This window comes from Balaenoptera musculus, chromosome 7 (assembly GCF_009873245.2).
Source record: "Balaenoptera musculus isolate JJ_BM4_2016_0621 chromosome 7, mBalMus1.pri.v3, whole genome shotgun sequence".
Classification (NCBI taxonomy): Eukaryota; Metazoa; Chordata; class Mammalia; order Artiodactyla; family Balaenopteridae; genus Balaenoptera; species Balaenoptera musculus.
The window spans coordinates 47,147,322-47,168,718 of record NC_045791.1 but is presented as its reverse complement, the minus strand read 5'-3'; the positions used below and the strand labels follow the sequence as shown (position 1 = coordinate 47,168,718).

Below are 21,397 nucleotides of genomic sequence, written 5' to 3'. Positions count from 1 at the left end.
TACGTTTTGTTACTGGAACAGACCAGGGAACCAGTAACTCAGATATACACTCAAAAAACATATAATAACCTATATCATTTTTCTTATGTTACTATAAGATCTAGAGTTTCTCCTTCTCTGGAAGGTCAGTATACCCATGCAATCAACTGCTAAGAATTAGAAGGCCATTTAGGGATAAACTACTATGGAGACTAGAATAAGGGCAGAGACAGGTGGGTGGTTGCAGATAGGGAAAATGTCACAGATGACTTGGATGATTATTTTGATGCCAAGGTTGTAGATCATTCTACAAGATGACTGATGTACTCATTGTATTTTTGTTATTTTTTCTATTTTCTATCTTGATTTTATAATGAGATTCTTGGCACAGTGCAAAATAATATAACTGTTAACTTATGTTTCAAAATTTATGTAGCTAATTTCCAGTATTTTTGACAGCTGTGTCACATTTCCAGCAGATAGAATTTTTTCCCTTCCCTGGGAAATTGAACAGGTCCACTCCACATGTCTGCCTTATCTCCATTCCTCTCCCAGCCAGGTGGTAGGCATGAATGAATGTGCCCCTGTACTCTGCAATTCCCAGCCCATTCCTGAACCTCCACAGTCAGTTGTAGTTCCAGCAAGTTAAGACCTTATTTAAAGAAGAGTGGTTTGAATTGTGAGGATGCTTGAAACCACAACAGAGGAAATGGCTGGAGGAACTGAAGATAATTAGATGATGATAGTTGACACTAGTACAGTGCTTGCTAATTCCAGAAAATAGTCTAAACATTTAATGTAAATTAATTCATTTATTCCTTACAATAACCTGGGAGGTCAGTTCTCATATTATCCCCATTTTATAGATGAAGACTGAAGCACCGAGAGGTTACATTTTTAAAGTCATGCAGCTCATAAGTGGCAGAGCCAGGGTTTAGAACAGAAGAAGTCTAGCTCCATAGTCCATGCTTTTACCGCACTACACCAAATGGAAGATTCAGGAAGAAGATGAAAATTGTCTTGGAATACTTAAAGAGCAGCAGACTGGGAAAGGAAGTAAATATATTCTGCATTGCTTCAGAAGATACCTCAGAAGGATCCAAGGTGAAAAGCTAAACAGAAACAGTTTTGACTTCTCTGTCCCTGCTGACAGTCAGACCTTGTCTGGAGAACCAGTGGTCAATGATGCTGATAATCAGAACAGTGGCTGGGTTAGGCAAAACTTCTTTTCCTATCCTGAGATTTTATCCCTGAGTCAGGGATATATCACTGCATTGTCACCAGGATTTCTTTCTTTGGGAAGTTAGTAAGATGTGATAAAAGGAGGAGGGAGAGAAATAATGGGTCCTTGAGTAATTTTATTGACAAGCATTCTTGGCATTACTCTTTACCAAACATATACTATACATTGGTGCAAAGGTATCAGAACAGACTTTTGATGGACATATAAAGTTGGCGTATTGAAAATTAGATTGAATGATGCTTCTAAGTTAAAATTTGTAGTGCAGCATGAAAAGCACTACTTAAAGTTTATACTTAAAAAAATTACTAGAAGAAACATTAAATGACATCTTGGTTGATTTTCTTAATCCCTCTCGTTCATTTGGTTTCCTGACTCTCATGCATTTTTTAAAAATTGTAGGCTATTCTTATGCAAGAAGCTAAACGTAATTAAATGTGCAGGATGAAAAGATGGCACAGGCACTTCTGGCACCCCCAGGACCTGAAAGCTTCCGCCTTTTTACTAGAGAATCTCTTGCTGCTATCGAAAACCGTGCTGCAGAAGAGAAAGCCAAGAAACCCAAGAGAGAACAAGACAACGATGACGAGAACAAACCAAAGCCAAACAGTGACTTGGAAGCTGGAAAGAACCTTCCATTTATTTATGGAGACATCCCTCCAGGGATGGTGTCAGAGCCACTGGAGGACCTGGACCCATACTATATCAATAAGAAAGTGAGTGTTGATTTTATCCTTCCAATAAGTCTTTAATTTAACTCAACTTTAATATACTTTGCTGGGGCTCATATATATACCACATCATAACTTTTCTACTGTTAAAGATTTTATACTTTTTATTTCTACTTATTTTTAAGCATAATATAATAAGCAGAAATATTTATAAGAAATGAAGTCAAGATCTGGCCACAGTGAAGAGATATAAAGAGATGAACAATTTCTACAATTTCATAGTAATTGATACTGTCAAAATTAAAACTGACATCAACAAAGCAAAATATCTGTTATTGTTGACATATTTAAGCACACAGTAGACAACAGAATAGTAGCTATGTGAAAGAAGCGTTATGGGGTACATATACCTATTTTTTAGTTCTTATTTGGCTTGAGGTTTCTTCACAATAGATTTGTGTTCTAGAGGGCAATAAATAATCTTTTACTTAGCATCCTCCTATAGGAAGATATACATTGAGAAGCATGTTCACCCAAGGATACATGTTTTTGGTCCACTAACCTGGAATATGATTGGGAGCTTCTCTTAACCTTAATTTGTCACAGGCTAGATTCTTTAACACTTACATATTGTTAAAAAATCACTCCAAGAAAAAAATGTCAAGAACAGAAGGCAAAAAAAAAACCCCCAAAACCTCAAGTCTTTCCATCTATATATGATTTAAATCAACAGCTATGACTGTGCCTTCCTAATACTGTAATAATCACATAATTCTGTCAGAATTAGCTAGTTTTTGATGTTAAACCAGCTGTGCAGTATTTTATAGGAAATATAAAAAATGGATGATAGATTCTATGCTTTCTAATTGGGTATTTTGACATCTTACAACCACAATTTATATTTCACGTTCACAAGCATAAAAACAGGCCCATGTAGAAACTAAAGATAAATTAATATCACCATGAGTCATTGGCTTACAGATTAAAGGAGATATTGAGCACTTTCACTAGTCGAAGCCAGACCTTTTAAAAGGAATGGCGAAAGAAATTGCATTCTTTAAGCAGCATACAATTTATAAGATCAATGATGGTTAAAGGAACTGACAATTAACCATTCAGACATGGAACTAGCCCTACTACTCTAAAGGAGTGCTTCTCAAACTTACATGTACATACACATCACCAGAGGATCTTGTTAAAATACAGATTCTGATTCCATCATTCTGGGGTGGGGTCACGGATCCTGCGTTTCTAACAAGCCCTCGAGTGAGACTCATGCTGCTAGTACCTGGGCCACGCTTCGAGTAGCGAGCTTTAAAATGCTTTATGTAAAGTTACAGAACAAAGTTAAATAAACAGGTCCTTTCTTCTTCCTTTTAAACTAGCTTCATGAAAGGTGGCAGATAATATATATTCATATAGTTCTAAAAATAATTTATTCCAGTACTTTACTATAGAATCGATAAAGAAAATTTTGAAATTTAGTTACTGTATTATTACACGTGATGATGCTAGTGAGGCATTCCCCAAGAAACTAGAAGAAAATTCTCCTCTGAAAATTATTGATTCAAACTATATATTTGCAAAGATACCTTCAAGAGACAGGGGCATGACTGATACTCTGACATGATTAAAATTATTTGCTACTTAAAGAAAGGAAGTGTCCTTAAGAAAGGGAACTGGTAAAATTAAGGGGGGAAAAGCAGAGTAATAGAGACAAATGTTAGCATTTTCCCTGGGAGACAGATCTTTAGTTAGTAGTAGCCCTGAAAGCATATTCCTCCCAGAAAGTCACTTCATTGTAAAGGGGCTACACTGTACTACCTAATCAAGATGTCATCAAACATATGTATTATTTAACTAAGTCAGCTTATTTGGACTCCACCCTCAGCAAAGAATATCTTATTATAATTTGTCTTCCCATAGATCTGCTTAAAGAAAAGAACGTGCTGGTTGTGCTATGGCAATTATTTCAGCCCATGTGACAGTGATATATCTGGTTGTATATGAGTAGATTGGCATTCTGATTTTATATCAGGCTTTCAAGCTTGGTTAATGTGAGTCTGCTGCTCGGAAACAGAATTGTTCTCTGTGTGCTAACGAAGTCAGTTTTTATTGCCTTCCTGTCTGACAGCAAGACTTGAACCCTGATTTATTCATAACGGCCATGACCCATCTTGAGAGACATCTAGACTGTTTACTGTTGTCTGCACAGCTTTCCTTTATGAAGTGTCCATAAAGATAAAGATTGAGGTGCTATTGAAGAAAAAGGTAGTTTGTGGTTCTTAGGATAGAAGGAGCTAATGTAGGAAGCTAATGGAGAAGTTCTGGAATTTAAAATACGGTATAGAGCTTGTTAATTATATGAAATAATGCAGGTGACAGGCATTTTAAAATTGTAAAGCATTATGTAACTTTGCTTCCATCAATTAATGATACAGTTTCCATACCTAATTTAATCATATGAGCAACATCACAGTGTATTTTGATGGCATTCAAATTGAACAGATAGAACAAGAATAGTGACAGTGATAATAATAGCTAACATTTGTTATGCTCATACTTTGTCAGGTACTGTTTGAGTGCTTTAACTGGTATAACTTATTTAATATTCAAAGAACCAGTGAGGCGGGTACTATGTTAACCTCATTTTATAGATGGGAAGGTGAAGCCCAGAGAGGTTAAGTAACTTGCCCAAAGTCACATTCCATAAGTGGCGGATTAGGATTCGAACCCAGGCAGTCAGGCTCCAGAGCCAGAGCTCTTAACCACTAAGCAAAACTACATATGGTGTTTATTAATATAAGAAAAGAAAATTTTTTTTTAAATTGGTTTTATAATTTTGAATTCTCTGATGTATGCGGTTCTACTCAGAGAACTTATTCTTGCCTCAAGTAGTAAAAATTTTAGTGAACCTGTAAAATGTGCATTTACCTGGAAAAAAGAAGCAAGCAGCATTCCAGAGTAGACAATAACCAGTTTAACATACTTCCAGATATAACATTCATCACCTTAGTAGCAGTAAGTAGTACTATTTTTTTAAGTCACATCAATACTTATCATTTCTTAGAGGACTGATTTTGGAATTGACACTATTTATCTCTCCTCTATTTACATGTCATTCTGTCAAATAATTTTCAGTTTAGATATATCTCTCAATAATGTAAGAGCCCCAAATTTCAAATGCCTTTCTTGAAATTTTTTCCCCATACAGGACATTAACGTTTTATTCTTAATTTCTCAGAACTCAGAGTTTTCTTTGTGTTAGGGGCTGTTCTCCAGAAATAAACTGGTATTGTGTTCTTAAGGTCTGCTTTTTCCAGAATCAGTAAATTCACCGAAGATGCCCTTGGCATGTCGTTTTTAATCCCATTAGTACTACAAAGGCCAATCTTGTGGGAAGAGAAGAGGACTCCATGTTTTAAGGGACAGTTCATTCCTGTTCACTCTATTTTTGGAGATTTTTTCAAAATAAAATCCTCTCAATGTTACAAGTGGTTTTTTCAGGGATATTGTTTCAAAAAAGCATGAGTAAATGCACCTTAAACTATGGTAACTTTACATGTTACTGCTGTCATTGAATGTTTAAATGGATCTAGATTGTTTGGCTATAATATTACATGATTTAATCCTGTGAATTCAAAAAATCCTTTAATGCATTTGTGCTTCAAGGGCACTCTTCCCAATGTACACTGTCCCTTGTGGATAATCTCAGTGCTAGTAAAGAACAGTTTATTTGCCCTTGTCATAGAATTGTTCAAATTTATAGAGTACAGTTCATGGAAAATGGTTGGTGAGGTCCATGGTCTTGAATACAAAAGGCCAATGTGCAGAGAAGATGTTTTCTCTACCCTTTATACCTACAATACATTTTATATTTATAAAATATAAATATTATACTCACAATATATCTATTCAAACAGAGCATGTTGTCAGTGAACATGAATGTATGGGATATAGCCCTTACTTAAAGGATAAAAACATATTATTAAGTAACTTGTTATATAGAATAGATGTCCTAAAGGTAAATGGCATCTTAAAGATAAACCCACATTTAATTAAAACAGGTGTTTATGTGCAAACCAGGCTATTAAATACTGTGGAAAAACTGGAGAAAAAGTAGCAAACAGGCTCTTTATGCTCAATGATTTATAACAACTTCTAAGCTAGTCCTCAGTGGAATGAACTCTACATGTAAATTGCTACTTGACTGTAATTACAAGCAACATGCCAATGTGCGTATATTAATGTACTAAGACTTACTGGAAAAGGGAAACAATTAGGGAGTGATCACAAGGCAGTGTGATTTATCTGGAAAGACATGGTGGAGGAGATGATATTGATAGCTGAGGACATTCCCAGAGAGTAGGAATTTTCAATCCTTGGCTGCATATTAGAATCACGTGAGGAAATTTTTTAACATACCATGGTTTGTGCCCATCCTCCAGAAATTGATTCAATTGTTTTTGCGTGGATCCCATATGTTGGCAATTTTAAAATCACCCCAGGAAATTCTAACATGTGGACAGGACTAAGAACCTTTGATATAATAGTGGGTCGTTGTAGGTGGACAGGACTAAGAACCTTTGATATAATGGTGGGTCGTTGTAGGTGGGACCTTATTGTCAGGTCTGTTACGGACCTGAAACGGGAGGAAGTTTGCATTACATGACCTTTCAGGTGCCTCCCTCCTCTAGGATTCTATGACACTCATTTTCAGAATCAGAGGGAGAAGCTGACAGTGTGTGGAATTGGCGAGTGAATTGAATTGGCTGGAACAGAGATGCTTTGGTGGGAAAAAAATAAAAGATGATCCTAGAGAGACCTACTAGGTAATCACTGGGTAGTACAGCTTAAATGCTAAATTGAAGATTATAGGTTTCAGGGAATGCCCTTTGAAATGATGTAGTCCAGCCTAATTCTTAATGCAGCTGTTCCTTCTCAGTATTACCAGCAGATCAATAGAATGAGCGAAACCAGGTTATTCAGCCTGTTTGAACATTTTAAAGTAGGACAACTACCATAGGGAAAATAGCTTTCATAAACTTTGGAGTTAAAAGCCTTGATGCAATTAAAATATTTATATAAGATTATTTTAATAGCAGTATGTACAGAATAATCTGAAAAGTTACCAAAGCTGGAGACAGATGGTAAGCCTTAGATAGACTTAGAGTCCATAAAGTTACCTTACATCTTGGTAAAAATTTTGTGTAGGATCATCAGTTTGTATCAGGAAGTTGATACCTGAGAGACAGATTAGATAATAGTATATCATATCTTTATTTGTAGCTATGTTAATTTAAGGGAGAAACAGCTAACATGTTTATAGTTATGATATACAAACTGGCTTAAACAAGTTCAAACAAATCAGGTAAAAAGTTTTTTTATGTGTATAAGCTCTTCAAATAAGCCACATGTCTAATCTAGTAATTTTTTTCTCATATTTTCTTTTTCAGACTTTCATAGTATTGAATAAAGGGAAGGCAATTTTCCGATTCAGTGCCACCTCTGCCTTGTATATTTTAACTCCACTAAACCCTGTTAGGAGAATTGCTATTAAGATTTTGGTACATTCATATCCTTTTCATGTGAATTGTCTAAATGCTGTTTCTAGTAGTTGATTTTACAAAAAATGTCATTCTTTTTTTATAAAATTTCTTTGAGATTAATGGTAACATTGTTGTTTAATCTGTTTTACTCATTGATTTTCTGCTATTTATAACAAGATTATTGTAGAATGACTATTATGATTCTAGAAGTAAAAACGCTACCATGATAGTGAATGTGTAAATGAAACACATTGTGTAGTAGGAACAACAGCAAATCTACTTCAAACTTTTTATTAATCTCAATTAGACCATATATAACCACCACTAAAGAAACATAGTCTATGGTGCTTAGTATTATTATCTATATAACCAAATGTTCAAACTTTTGTGCCTTAATTCGTTCTGTATTTTCATCACCTGGGCCTGTCCTCTCTCTCTCCCTCCCTCCCTCCCTCCTTCCCTCCTTCCTTCCTTTCTTCCCTCTTTCCTTCCTTTCTTCCCTCTTTCCTTCCTTTAGTAAATATTTTTTAAACTACTATGTGCCTACGTATCTGATTGATAATATATATTTAAAACTCATTGAACTTAAAACTACTTACAGTGATAGTCAAAATGTATATGTAAAATGACATAATAGGGGTGGATTTCAAGAAAATTCTCAAGACATGATAATAAAATAGAAAGGTGATCTTCAGATGCAGTGTTCAAGAATGGGCATCTTATACAGATTCAAAACAGGCTAACATAAAAACTAAAAGAGAGACAAAAGAGACAGGGTTAACCTAGAGACAGGGGAAATGGGACTGATAATCTTTCGAAATGCATTTGAATTCTCCCATTCTATGGTTTGATACTGTAAAGTATTTACGTTTTAAAATAAAAGATTTACCTCAAAATATGTAATCATAAACTTCCTTAGAGTGAAGTCTGGATTGAGAATCTAAGGGAAATTACTACATCTAATTCTTAGGAAGGTTTAAAAACAGTGTTTGTTTAGGTATGGTGTGGACTAGATACAGGAAGACAGCTAGATGGTCGAAGTTCCCACACTCTCAAGTGAAAATAGAAAGTTAGAAAATAATACTAGCTCTTTAGCAAAAAATTGCCTCTCTCTTTATTCTTACGTTGTAAACGCTAAAGGAACAAGTTACATCAATATAAGACTGCTAGAGTTCCTAATTACAGTGGAATTCTCAATCAGTGTAATCCTCAAATATATGGGGCTGTACATTCTCAAGTGTATTATATTGCACTCATTAACCTTTTGTCTGTCAGTAGAAATTGTAAACGATACCTGAAGTATAACTTTTAGACTTATACTATAAACTTACTAAAGAATGGTCATTTCCCCTGCAGTGCAGTTTCACACAACTCAGTGAAATGCAAAATTCCCATTTGCTTCAAATAGAGATTTCTTTCTATTGAATTCAGTTTTGTGAGAAAATGATGTAAAATAAAAAAGAATGGACCAAGAGTATATGACAGACTTTGAAGTTTCTTACTGTTTTTGCCATTGTTTTAAAAGAAATAAGTAAGGTTAATTTTACAGGTAACTTGTGTTGATTTTTTTTTTTTTTTGTACTGGATCATTTTTAAGTGGCCATGACATTGTACTAGCATTTATTCCTTAACTATAATCTACTTTATTCAGCATGCTTATCATGTGCACTATTTTGACCAACTGTGTATTTATGACCCTGAGTAATCCTCCAGACTGGACAAAGAATGTAGAGTAAGTAGAAATAATTTCTTGGAATGAGAAATACACACTCAAATTCTCTAGCAATCTCCTTATAGTTATGGTCTGGCTCATGGTTTCCACTTTTTTGAAGTCAGGCTTAACACTTTTAAGAAAAAGTTATTTCCTTAATGTGAAAAAAACAGAGGAAGTTCTTTAGGGGACTTTTTCTCCTATGAGGTAGGTATTTCTTCTGACAAAGGATAGTATCTGTTTAAGAAAGGTTATTAATTGTATATACTAGGTGGTAAACTAAACAATCATTTAGCATAAAAGTTAAGACTGAATCACAGTTATGCACTTTAGATAAAATATAATTACCATTTGAATAATTTTATAAATAAAATTATTTTATTCTAGTATATTACCATTATTGTTATATTCTGATAAAATAGATTTAGGTGTTTAGCTCTATATTACTATATTAGGCATTTCAGTTATATGTTATATCATTACATTTAGGAAAAATACATTTAGGTATTTAAGTTATTTTGATGTTTAGTTATATTTCGACACATAGTTTATTTAGACAGAGGATGTGTGCTAAAACACCACAGATGTGTTCTGTAAAAAGGAAATATAGAACTACCATATGACCCAGCAATCCCACTACTGGGCATATACCCTGAGAAAACCATAATTCAAAAAGAGTCATGTACCACAATGTTCATTGCAGCACTATTTACAATAGCCAGGACATGGAAGCAACCTAAGTGTCCATCGACAGATGAATGGATAAAGAAGATGTGGCACATATATACAATGGAATATTACTCAGCCATAAAAAGAAACAAAATTGAGTTATTTGTAGTGAGGTGGATGGACCTAGAGTCTGTCATACTGAGTGAAGTAACTCAGAAAGAGAAAAACAAATACCGTATGCTAACACATATACATGGAATCTAAAAAAAAAAAAAAAAAATTGGTTCTGAAGAACCTAGGGGCAGGACAGGAATAAAGACGCAGACATAGAGAATGGACTTGACAACATGGGGAGGGGGAAGGGTAAGCTGGGATGAAGTGAGAGAGTGGCATGGACATATATACACTACCAAATGTAAAATAGATAGCTAGTGGGAAGCAGCCGCATAGCACAGGGAGACCAGCTCGGTGCTTTGTGACCACCTAGAGGGGTGGGATAGGGAGCGTGGGAGGGAGACTCAAGAGGGAGGAGATATGGGGATATATGTATATATATAGCTGATTCACTTTGTTATAAAGCAGAAACTAACACACCATTGTAAAGCAATTATACTCCAATAAAGATGTTAAAAAAAAAAAGGAAATAAAATGTCTTTGCAAAACCATGTTCAAAAAATAACAGGGCTTAAGGGGAAAACATGATTATGGACAGATCACTCAAAACTTATAAAACTTTGTAATTAGGACACTAATAAAAACAATGACAATCCTAATAAAAAGATATTGGCCCAGTTAAATCTCTATGGACATTTGTACCTAAAATCTCAGCCAGCAACCTCCCTGCAGTCTCAGACCATGGGTCTTGTCCTTTCTCCCTTGAAATGGAGACTCTGGGAACATTTGAATGATATCATCAAAATAAAACATTTGACTCAGTATTTTAATACAGAGGGAAATATCTAAGCACAGTAGTTTTGGGCATGTTAAACTAAACCCTGCTTGCACTAAAGAAGGAACTTCTGTTAATTTTTTCATTAGTATTAAGGTCTTTTATTGCTAAGGATGTTCTACGTAAATGTGAAGGAAAAGGTGTCCTGATTATTTCAAAGCATCAATACGCTGGGGAAAACTGTGCTTTAACTAATACAATCTCTGCATTATAACAACATTATTCCCCAATTTGTCCATCACATGTGAGATTATTCGTGACAAAGAAACATGCTATTTAGTGAAACAGAAGATGTTTAGGTTATACAGGCTATTTATGTATGGTATAATGCAATGATCAGGTATTTGTTTCAGTGCAAAAGAAAATTTTATTACGTTCTTCTTATTGTTATATTTTTTAAAGTAATGTCCAACAGGAGATAAGTTATTATGACAAATACTGCCACTTTTATTTCTGTTTTTTATAGATTTCTATGAGGATTTACAGCATCATTCTAAGCTGTCATTTGTCAGTGGTTTAACACATTAGTTAAAGACTTTTTTGAGAGTAGATTGAAAATGCTCCCTAGAAATCATTTTAGTAGAGAATCCAGTTCTTATGTTGAGGCAAGCCACTTAACAGAATTCTTATGATTTGGGGATTAACAAATGGACATACCTATGTAAAACTACTCTGTATGTTCTTTTCCCTGCAGAAATTATTGACATATTTTAACATGTACGAATTCATTTGTATAACATTATTAAAAGACAGGTACGTGAGAGAGTGGCATGGACATATATACACTACCAAAACAGATAGCTAGTGGGAAGCAGCCACATAGCACAGGGAGATCAGCTTGGTGCTTTGTGACCACCTAGAGGGGTGGAATAGGGAGGATGGGAGGGAGACATGAGAGGGAGGAGATATGGGGATATATGTATATGTATAACTGATTCACTTTGTTATAAAGCAGAAACTAACACACCATTGTAAAGCAATTATACTCCAATAAAGATTTTTAAAAAAAAGAGACAGGTAAGGGGACACGTAAATATTATTATTTGAATATGCAGTTTTCTCTTTTTAAAGTCATTTTTAGAGATGACTATATCCATTATTAAAAGTCTTAGCTTTACAAAAGCTTTTGACTTACACTGTTTAGTTGGGAAACTTTGCACAGGTTTCTCATCAATTATCTCTAGTCAGTTGACAGCAAGGCAGCAGGAAGACAAGCAAAATATTAGTGGTTACAGCCAAAAAACAAAACAAAAAACAAAGAAACAAACAAACAAAAAAATCACACAAAAAAACAGAGTCCAATGAAAAGAGAAGTCAGTTCCGACATGAAAATAGAAGTCACTGATAGCAGAAACCGTCCCTGTACAAAGAGGTGGCATACTCAGAAGGCCTGAGGACCATATTGTATAGTGAAGGTTGTTGTTATGTAAGGCAAGGCACTTCTATAGACATCAAAATTACAGGGGAAAATAAAACACCTTGTAACATGGACAGAATCAACAATATGATTAAGAGCCTAGTGGGGGTACAGCCAAGAAAAATCAAGATCCCCTTGATTCTCACTGACCTGTTCAATCTAGTTTGCTAATAGGTACATCTGAACACCCATTCTGTGCAAAGCTGTCCCAAATGTTAAGTTCTAAGACCTCTCTTCCTTGGATAGCTATCACACTCACCATACACTCCCAATGTCCCCACAAATTTTCTTCCTTTTCCAAAAACAGGAATAGGAGTAGGGACTTTAATCTTGCTCCTAGTCTGTAGATAACTTAGAATTGCTTAAGCAATTGCTTAAACCACAGGGCACTAACCATTAATAGGATAAACAGAACATACAGTGGAGCTGTCTCTTATGCCTTTTGCAATGCCAGGTAACTCTCCAAACAGAAATGTCATGGTGATTATGTGTAATACACAAAGATCCAAACCAAAACACAAGTAACCATAAGCTTGGCATTGTAAATTATATGTCTTCCTAATAAAGTCAGCTGCTTCATAATAAGTAAAGATAGCAGTTATACTCACTCCTCATGAAATTAATTGAATTGTTTAAAAAAGGAAGACGAATATTCTTAGGAAAACTAGACGTGAAGATTTCTGCATACATTTTCCTTTGATTTCTTTGTTCCCTCATAAGAGAGAAATTTCTACAGAAAAAGAAAATGCGAAAATAACTCTCCTAACTTTTTTCACATATAAAATACTAGTAGGCTAGAAAAGATAATGAATTTTAATGAAAGTAAATTAAATCTTTGTGGCTTGAGAGGAGTAATCTGAAGAACAAACTTAGATTGTACTTTCAAAAAGAATCCACTGTTGAAAAACAAGTACTCTCTCCCAACTATTTTTGGAAGAAACAGAAATAACTTGTATTGTCAACACTCAAAGGAGAGAGGGCTAGAAACTCACTACCAAACAACAAATGGAAAAGTCTTTCACCATTTTGGAGGCTGAAACTTGAATTTGAGCATGTTTAAATGATTTGGCCCAATTGCGTAGTAACTGATGAGAGGTTAGATTCAGGAATTTTGGTATCCCTGAATTTTGGTAATTTTGGTAATTGTGTAAACACATACACAGAAAATACTAATGCACGGAAAGTTTTTTGATGAATATGTATATATACATATATATATATGTATTTGGTGAATATATGTGTGTGTGTGTATATATATATATATAGAGAGAGAGAGAGAGAGAGAGAAAAGCAGATTTATAACTTTATGCCTGAATCTTAAGGATAAAAAGGGGAAGTACATTTTCTAGATTAGACATGTAAAATATCCCCCCAAATTATTTTAATCATTAAGAAATTTGAGTGAAATATTTTAGTATAAATAAACAAATCCAAGAAATGTTATCTCTAGAGGTATAATGTCCAATGAGCTATAATGTCCAATGAGCCACATGCAGCTATCGAAACTTGAAATTTGGCTAGTCTTAATTGTTGAAAGGATAACATTTTAGATATGTTGGTTTAAATAAAATATAATATGCAAACTAAGTTTATTCATTCCTTCTTACTTTTTTATTTGGTTACTAGAAATTTAAAAACTACATACGTAGCTTGTATTATATTTCATTTGGACAGTGTTGCTCTAGCAGATCAAGCTTGATAATTATCCATAAAACACATGAAACTATTATTCTAAAACCTAAATATTTAAACAAGATCAGATTCTTTGTGGAAGGTATTATCTCTTCAGTTTAACCCTTTACTCAAGCTCATAAGATTAAACTAGTAGGTTTTTTTTGTAAGTGGAAATAAGGAACAAGGTCTTAGTGAAGTGAAAAACCACAAAAGGATAGGATTTGCTATATTTTAACAGTTCAAACGAAACAGTTAATTTTTGTTTGGATGCTTTTCCTAGGTACACATTCACTGGAATCTATACCTTTGAGTCACTTATAAAAATCTTGGCAAGAGGGTTTTGCTTAGAAGATTTTACATTCCTTCGTGATCCATGGAACTGGCTGGATTTCAGTGTCATTGTGATGGCGTGAGTATTTTTGAAAACATGTTAAGCTCAAAGGAATGAAAACAGTTGCAGCATAAACCAGGTAGTTGTGACATATTTTTAAACTAGAGTTTGCTTATAAGTCAAATTAACTATGTGCCTCATATATTTTGAGAATACATATTAGAATATATATTGCAAGGTAAATATATCTGGTAAATGAGCAATAAATGGAATTACCTTCATGTCATATAGCCTTCTACTTCATCAAAGTGAAGTTATTCATTGACTATAATTTAATACCACCAACTGTACTTCGATTAGTTTTGTAAACAAACTTGTTCATATTAGTGAAAACTGCATTGAAATAAAGCAGCAATATTTTATTCCGTAAAGGCAGCTGTTAGCACATGGCACCCTGAAGTCTATAGCATTTCCATAAAACTCAAGGGGCTCTATATGCCAAACCAACCCACTTTTCATTCTTTATTTAGTATAAACTTTTCCAAAACTATCAGTAACTCTGATTTAATTCTACAGGTATGTAACAGAATTTGTAAGCCTAGGCAATGTTTCAGCCCTTCGAACTTTCAGAGTCTTGAGAGCTCTGAAAACTATTTCTGTAATCCCAGGTAAGAAGAAACTGGTGTAAGATGGTAGGCCCCTTATATCTCCAACTTTTCTTTTGTGTTATTGTGTTTGTGTGTGAACTCCCTATTACAGATATGTGACAGAGTTTGTGGACCTGGGCAATGTCTCAGCGTTGAGAACATTCAGAGTTCTCCGAGCACTGAAAACAATTTCAGTCATTCCAGGTGAGAGCTAGCTTAAACACCGAGGCTGACTTTAAATACACTGTAATAATATTGAGATTGAAATTACACTTATAACATTAGCCTTGTTGCTTATTGTTTGTCATCTTCAAGAATGCCAAATGAAATTACATGTTTATTTATAAAGTCAGCCTTTGAGTTTAACAGAGAATTGCATGAGGTGTCTATAAAAAATACTAGTTTTGCTCTCTTTCTCACCCACTTTTTTTTGCATTTACGATGCAGTGTTTTCTTTCTTACATTCTAAAAAAGTTTTGCTACCATGGCTTTACTAACTGATTTAGATTTTACCATTTACCGCGGATCTGTTTTGAAAGTGGATCTCCTCTTATAAAGGAGAGAAGATTATTATTGAACAGCATGTACATGGCATGGGATTTTTATTATTTTCAAATTCTTTCCTCCTCTAAATCATTGCTACTTGGAAGCTAGTATTAAAAAATGGTTGGAGAGAAACAGCCTCATGAAACACAAAATCTGAAGTGTAAAACAACTGCAAGTTTGTCTTTACATGTTCGTGGCAGCACATAAAACCACACATTAAGGAAACCTCCTGTCTAGATATTTACACTTTTATTTTAAACCTCCAGAAAGCACACTGATCATAAATAAAATCTGCTCTTCATCCATTTCCCAAACCACCTGGCTGTCCATAAAGCTTTGGTGTCTAAAGAGACAAACAACTGTTTGTGGGGAAAGAGAATGTGTATGACTATTAAGAAGACATTGTGGCTTACGACACTCTTTCTCAGCTGACCTATCCTTCTCTCTCCTCAGGTTTAAAGACCATCGTGGGTGCCCTGATCCAGTCTGTGAAGAAGCTTTCTGACGTCATGATCTTGACTGTGTTCTGTTTGAGCGTGTTTGCTCTAATTGGTCTGCAGCTGTTCATGGGCAACCTGCGGAATAAATGTTTGCAATGGCCCCCAAGCGATTCTGCTTTTGAAACCAACACCACCTCCTCCTTTAATGGCACAATGAATTCAAATGGGACATTCGTTAATGTAACAATGAGCACATTTAACTGGAAGGATTACATTGAAGACGACAGTAAGAAATATTGCTCCATTGTTAATCTCACTGTTGCTGAATGAGTTTTCAACTATAAATAGTTGAGGCTGTGGGCTTGAAGCCATCTTTGTAAATTGGTGTCCACTTTGGAAATAACTGAACTAAACAAATTCTCATTTGTTCCTAATGGCAATAGGACTGATATGAAATGAAACAGTTTATTCTTTATATTAACAGGTCACTTTTATGTTTTGGATGGACAAAAAGACCCTTTACTCTGTGGAAATGGCTCAGATGCAGGGTAAGGAAAACTTTTTTCTAAAGATGTAGAACACTTTGGAAAAAAAGCAAATAGGAAAAATATACCAGGATAGCCTTACATGTGTATAATAAAGAGTGGTACTGCCTACCTAGGAAGTACCTTCTCTGTCTTAATTGGATTGGTATCGATTCTAAACTCACAGCCATTAAAATCATCCCTTTGGGTGAAGAACTGTCATCAAGAATTTGACAGTTAAGATGTACCTGAATTATTGCTCCAAGTGTGAAGGCCCAGCATCTGTCTTGTCTGTAAACCCATCAGAGCCATTTAAGAATTACAGGGAAGGAAACATAAGATGGGTACATTTTGACTGATGTGAGGATGTATTGATGGGATAAGTTTTGCTGTGGCTAGAAATGATCCAGACCGTAACATGGTCTTCAGGGTGCAAACCCAGTTGGGAAACTGCTTTGAAAGACTTAGGTATTCTTGAAATAGCATGAAATCCTGTGTGCAAGGAAGCCACGAGGCAGATGTATGTCAAAGGCATGTTTGAGTCTGCATCTGCATATTTTACAGTTTTTTTTCACATTCCACAATAAGAGATGCTGTAATGTCTTAGCTATCCTGCTAGTCTCTGATACTTAACATATTTTGCCAAGAGTATTATAAATTAATTTTAAGTCAGGGTAGAGAGTGAATTTCTTAGAAGCCAAGGGACAGCAATAGTAAGTGACTCTTAAGATCACAGAACTTACACAGAACATATTTTGAGTCATCCTAGAAAATGGGAAACTGGTGTGGTCATAAAGGTTTAAGAGGGTTACTGAAACCATATACCAGTCACAGAGATGGAATTTGGGGGAAATTTTTTTTCCTGATAGTTTTCTCAAACTTTGGTAGGAGAGTATGGTGAATAAGAGCATAGGTTCTACAGTTTATGTATACCTGGGTTCAAATCCTACCTCCACCATTTACAAACTCTTTGACCTTGGAAAAGTGTCCAAAGCTCTCTGTATTTGAGTTTATTTATTTCTAAAATGAAGAGAGTAATATCATCTCTCCCTTGGGGTTATTACGGTGATTAATTACTTAATACACATAAAGCACTTGGACTAGCAGCCGGTCCATCAAAAACATTTATTGCATGTTAGCTATTGTTTTTATTATTATGGTTAATGTAAAAACCTAGATAAAATTTTGGATAAGGTTGGTTAATGCATACTTTATCCCTACTAAACCATACTAATCCCTTCCCTTTATAGAGTACCTGCTATGGATCAGGTAATTTACATGGTAAAATTGACAGTCACTCTATTGTTAAATGTCAAATAAAATTCTAAAGAAATCTATGTAATTTCAAGACTTCCTGTAAGACTATGGTCATTAAGACAATATGGTATTGGGAAATAGTAGATATAGATCAATGAAACAGAGCAGACAGCCAAAAAAATAGACCACAAAAAATGTAGTCAACTAGTTTTTGACAAAGAAGAAAATACAATTCAATAGAGACAGGAAAATTTTTTCCAAAAATGGTGCTAAAACAATTGGTGATCCATATGCAATAAAATGAATCTAGATACAGCTTTACACCCTACACAAAAATTAACTCAAAACTCATCATAAACCTAAATGTAAAATACAAAATTATTAAAATTCTTTAAGAAAACATAGAATAAAAGCTACATGACTTTGGATTTTGCAATGAGTTTTTAAATGCAACCCCAATAGCACAGTCCATGAAATAAATAATTGATAAGTTGGACTTTATTAAAACTAAAAGCTTCTGCTCTGCAAAGACACTGTAAAGGGAGTGAAAAGACAAGCCACAGAGTGGGAAAAAGTATTTGCAAAACACATATCTGATAAAGGACTTGTATCCAAAATACACAAAGCACCCTTAAAACTCAAAAAAAGAAAACAAATAACCCAATCTAAAAATGGGCAAAACTCTGAACAGACACCTTACAAAAGAATATACACAGATGGCTAATATGGATATATAAAGATGCTCAACATCTTTTGTCACTAGGGAGTTGAAAGTAAAACAATAATGAGTTACTACTATATAGCTATTAGAATGACAGAAATTTTTTTTAAAAACTGAAAATACCAACTGCTGGTGAAGATGCAGAACAGGAATTCTCATTCATTCATTGCTGGTTGAAATGCAAAATAGTACGGCCACTTTAAAAGACAATTTGGCAGTTTCTTACAAAATAAACACAGTCTTACCATACAACTCAGCAACTGCCCTACTAAATATTTAGCTAATTAATTTGAAAATTTATATCCACACAAAAACCTGATATGAATATTTATTTATAGCAGCTGCATTCATAATCACAAGAAACTGGAAGCAATCAAGGTATCCCTCAAGAAGTGAGTAAACAAACTGTGGTATACTCATACAATGAAATATTACTGAGTAATAAAAAGAAATGAGCTATCAAGCCATAAAAACATTGATGAACCTTAAATGCATATTAATAAGTGAAAAAAAGCCAATCTGAAAAAGCTACATTCTGTATAATTCCAATTACATGACATTCTGAAAAAGATACACAATAGAGATGATAAAATGATCAATGTTTTCCAGGGGTTCAGGGTAGGGCCTTGACTGGTTGACGCATAGTGGATTTTTTAGGGTGGAGAAGCTATTCTGTATGATTCTGAAATGGTGAACGTTAAGCATTTGTCAAATTCATAGAACTTTACAGCACAAAGACTGAACAGTATAAGCAAAAAAAAAATCTTATGTGAGGTTTAGGGATCCCAGGTTGAAACACAGAATGTGACAAAGGTATCTAAATATATTTTAAAGTATAAAATAACCTCACTGAAGGAGGGAAATAGGTGCTAATCTACGTAACTTTAGAAATGAATGGAGCCTGTAAGACTAAGGCAAAAGGAACTGTACTCTATTTAATAAAGTTGTTTTCCATGATAATATGAATTAACAATACTGAAACAATTATACATGTATACTGGTACTGAACAATTAAGTATACAGATAGCAGATGACAGAAGCCAGGTTTCTCACTTTTGGAGTGAGGGGTTACAGATAAGCAAAGGGAGGAGGATCAATCCAGAATGATCCCATAGTAATGAAATAAAGTTGGAGAAATGAGTATGACCTCATATTTAGCTTAATCTAGGCACATGTAAAAATATATACATATGGTATGAGAAAGCAAGATCTGGGTGCTGTGTTTATTACCAAGGCAGTGTCATTGCTTCTAGGCCCTCAGCTGGCAGAGCGAGGAGATATATGTGTATACACAAACACATACACACATTTATCATGATTTCTAATGCTATTCTTCAATAAAAGAGCAAAGGCTCCTTGGAGAAATGGCTGATTCTAGGACTGGGGCAGAAAATATAAAAGATGAGCCTGGAGCATCTTGTAGTTCCAGAATGTAAGAAAGTGCTGAAAAACAAACAAAAACAAAACACACACCTCCATGGGTTATGGCAAAGAGATACAGGAGCCAAGTGAAAAAGCTCCCAATGGCCAAAACTGGAACAATTTGAGCAAAAAAATTACACTAATTATATTATAAATATAATTGTATTATAATTCAAAGTATAAAATGAATATCCATGAGTACATACTTATATAAATAACTGATTGAATAAATAAATAGATAAATAAATGAGAGATAATAGATAAATCTCATGCAGAAGAATTCCAAATAATTTCTGTACATACTCCACTCTTAAGAAGGTGGATCATAACTCCCTGCTCCTTACGTGTAGGCTGCACATAATGACTTCATTCCAACGAGTGCAGTATGGAAAAAGAAGAAAAAAACAGAGTAAATTTACAGTGGAGAAATCTGACAAACACTATCTCACCTGACAAACACTATCTCAAGTCAGGTGATGAAAGTTAGCATCAACAGTGATAAGTCATACTGATAGCATGTACCCTTGACATGATGTAAGGATAATAATATTTTACATCTGTGGTCTTCCTCCCAAAAAAATCCATAACCTCAATATCTAATCATGAGAAAAACATCAGACAAATCCCAATTGAAAGATATTCTTCAAAATACCTGACCAGTATTCCTCAAAAATGTCAAGGTAATCAGAAACAAGGAAAAGTCAGATAAACTGTCACAGCCAAGAGGAGCCTAATGAGACATGATGACTAAATGTAATGTGGCATCCTGGATGGGATCTTGGAACATAAAAAGGATATTAGGGAAAAACAGAGAAAATATGACTAAATTATGGACTTTGGTTAATAATAATATGTCAATATTGATTGAAATGTACCATACCAACATAAGATGTTAATTATATGGGAAACTAGGCATGGGATATATGGGAAGTCTCTGTACTCTCTTTGCAATTTTTCTGCACATCTAAAATTATTCTAAAATATAAGTTTTATTTTAGGAATTTTTATAGAAGTGACTAATGAAGTAACTCATTAAGTTGTTCCCCACCTTCTGGTTGTTTTCTGACTTTTCATCATTGAAAAGTCAGACTTTTTAAAACTTTTTAATCATTGATTCTTGCCACTTTGAAAAGAAAGGTGTCAGAGGCAAAAAAAAATGTGTGGTTGCTGCCTCTCTGCCATTCTAAATGTCTATAAATGATTCCTCACACCTAAGTTTTCTATTGATTTTCCTAATAAATTTCATCTGATAACAGTTTCACTGTGAGCAATTATCTAAAGTGTTCTGGAAATGAAGGCAAGCAAATTCATCACAGACAGCAACTCTAGGTTTTGACAATTCCTATAAATTAATATGGATTGAAATAGCTATAATTGCTCTGCTGACCCCAGCTCCATTTCTCTCTCTTGCAGCCAGTGTCCGGAAGGATACATCTGTGTGAAGGCTGGTCGAAACCCCAACTATGGCTACACAAGCTTCGACACTTTTAGCTGGGCTTTCTTGTCTCTATTTCGACTCATGACTCAAGACTACTGGGAGAACCTTTACCAGCTGGTAAGTGTATTAGTCCCTCTGGGTTGCTATAACAAAATGCCATAACAGAAATACATTTCTCACAGTTCTGGAGGCTGGGGAGTCCAAGATCAAGA

At 34.6% G+C, this 21,397-nt stretch overlaps 1 protein-coding gene across 6 annotated transcripts in view; it reads left to right on the top strand.

Annotated features, from left to right (window-relative positions):
• Positions 1-1,638: 1,638 nt before the first annotated feature.
• SCN3A (sodium voltage-gated channel alpha subunit 3) overlaps positions 1,639-21,397 on the top strand; it is an 84,129-nt gene continuing 64,370 nt past the window's right edge. For 4 of the 6 annotated variants that reach the window (XM_036858553.1, XM_036858551.1, XM_036858552.1 and 1 more), the window contains exons 1-8: positions 1,639-1,935; positions 7,347-7,465; positions 9,082-9,171; positions 14,140-14,268; positions 14,950-15,041; positions 15,837-16,109; positions 16,308-16,371; positions 21,161-21,302. In XM_036858553.1, the coding sequence (XP_036714448.1) occupies positions 1,672-1,935; positions 7,347-7,465; positions 9,082-9,171; positions 14,140-14,268; positions 14,950-15,041; positions 15,837-16,109; positions 16,308-16,371; positions 21,161-21,302 (1,173 nt within the window). In that variant the 5' untranslated portion in view covers positions 1,639-1,671. Of the gene's footprint in view, positions 1,936-7,346; positions 7,466-9,081; positions 9,172-9,328; positions 9,358-14,139; positions 14,269-14,766; positions 14,859-14,949; positions 15,042-15,836; positions 16,110-16,307; positions 16,372-21,160; positions 21,303-21,397 lie in introns of those variants that run through there. The other 2 variants (XM_036858550.1, XM_036858554.1) reach the window with 2 other exon arrangements.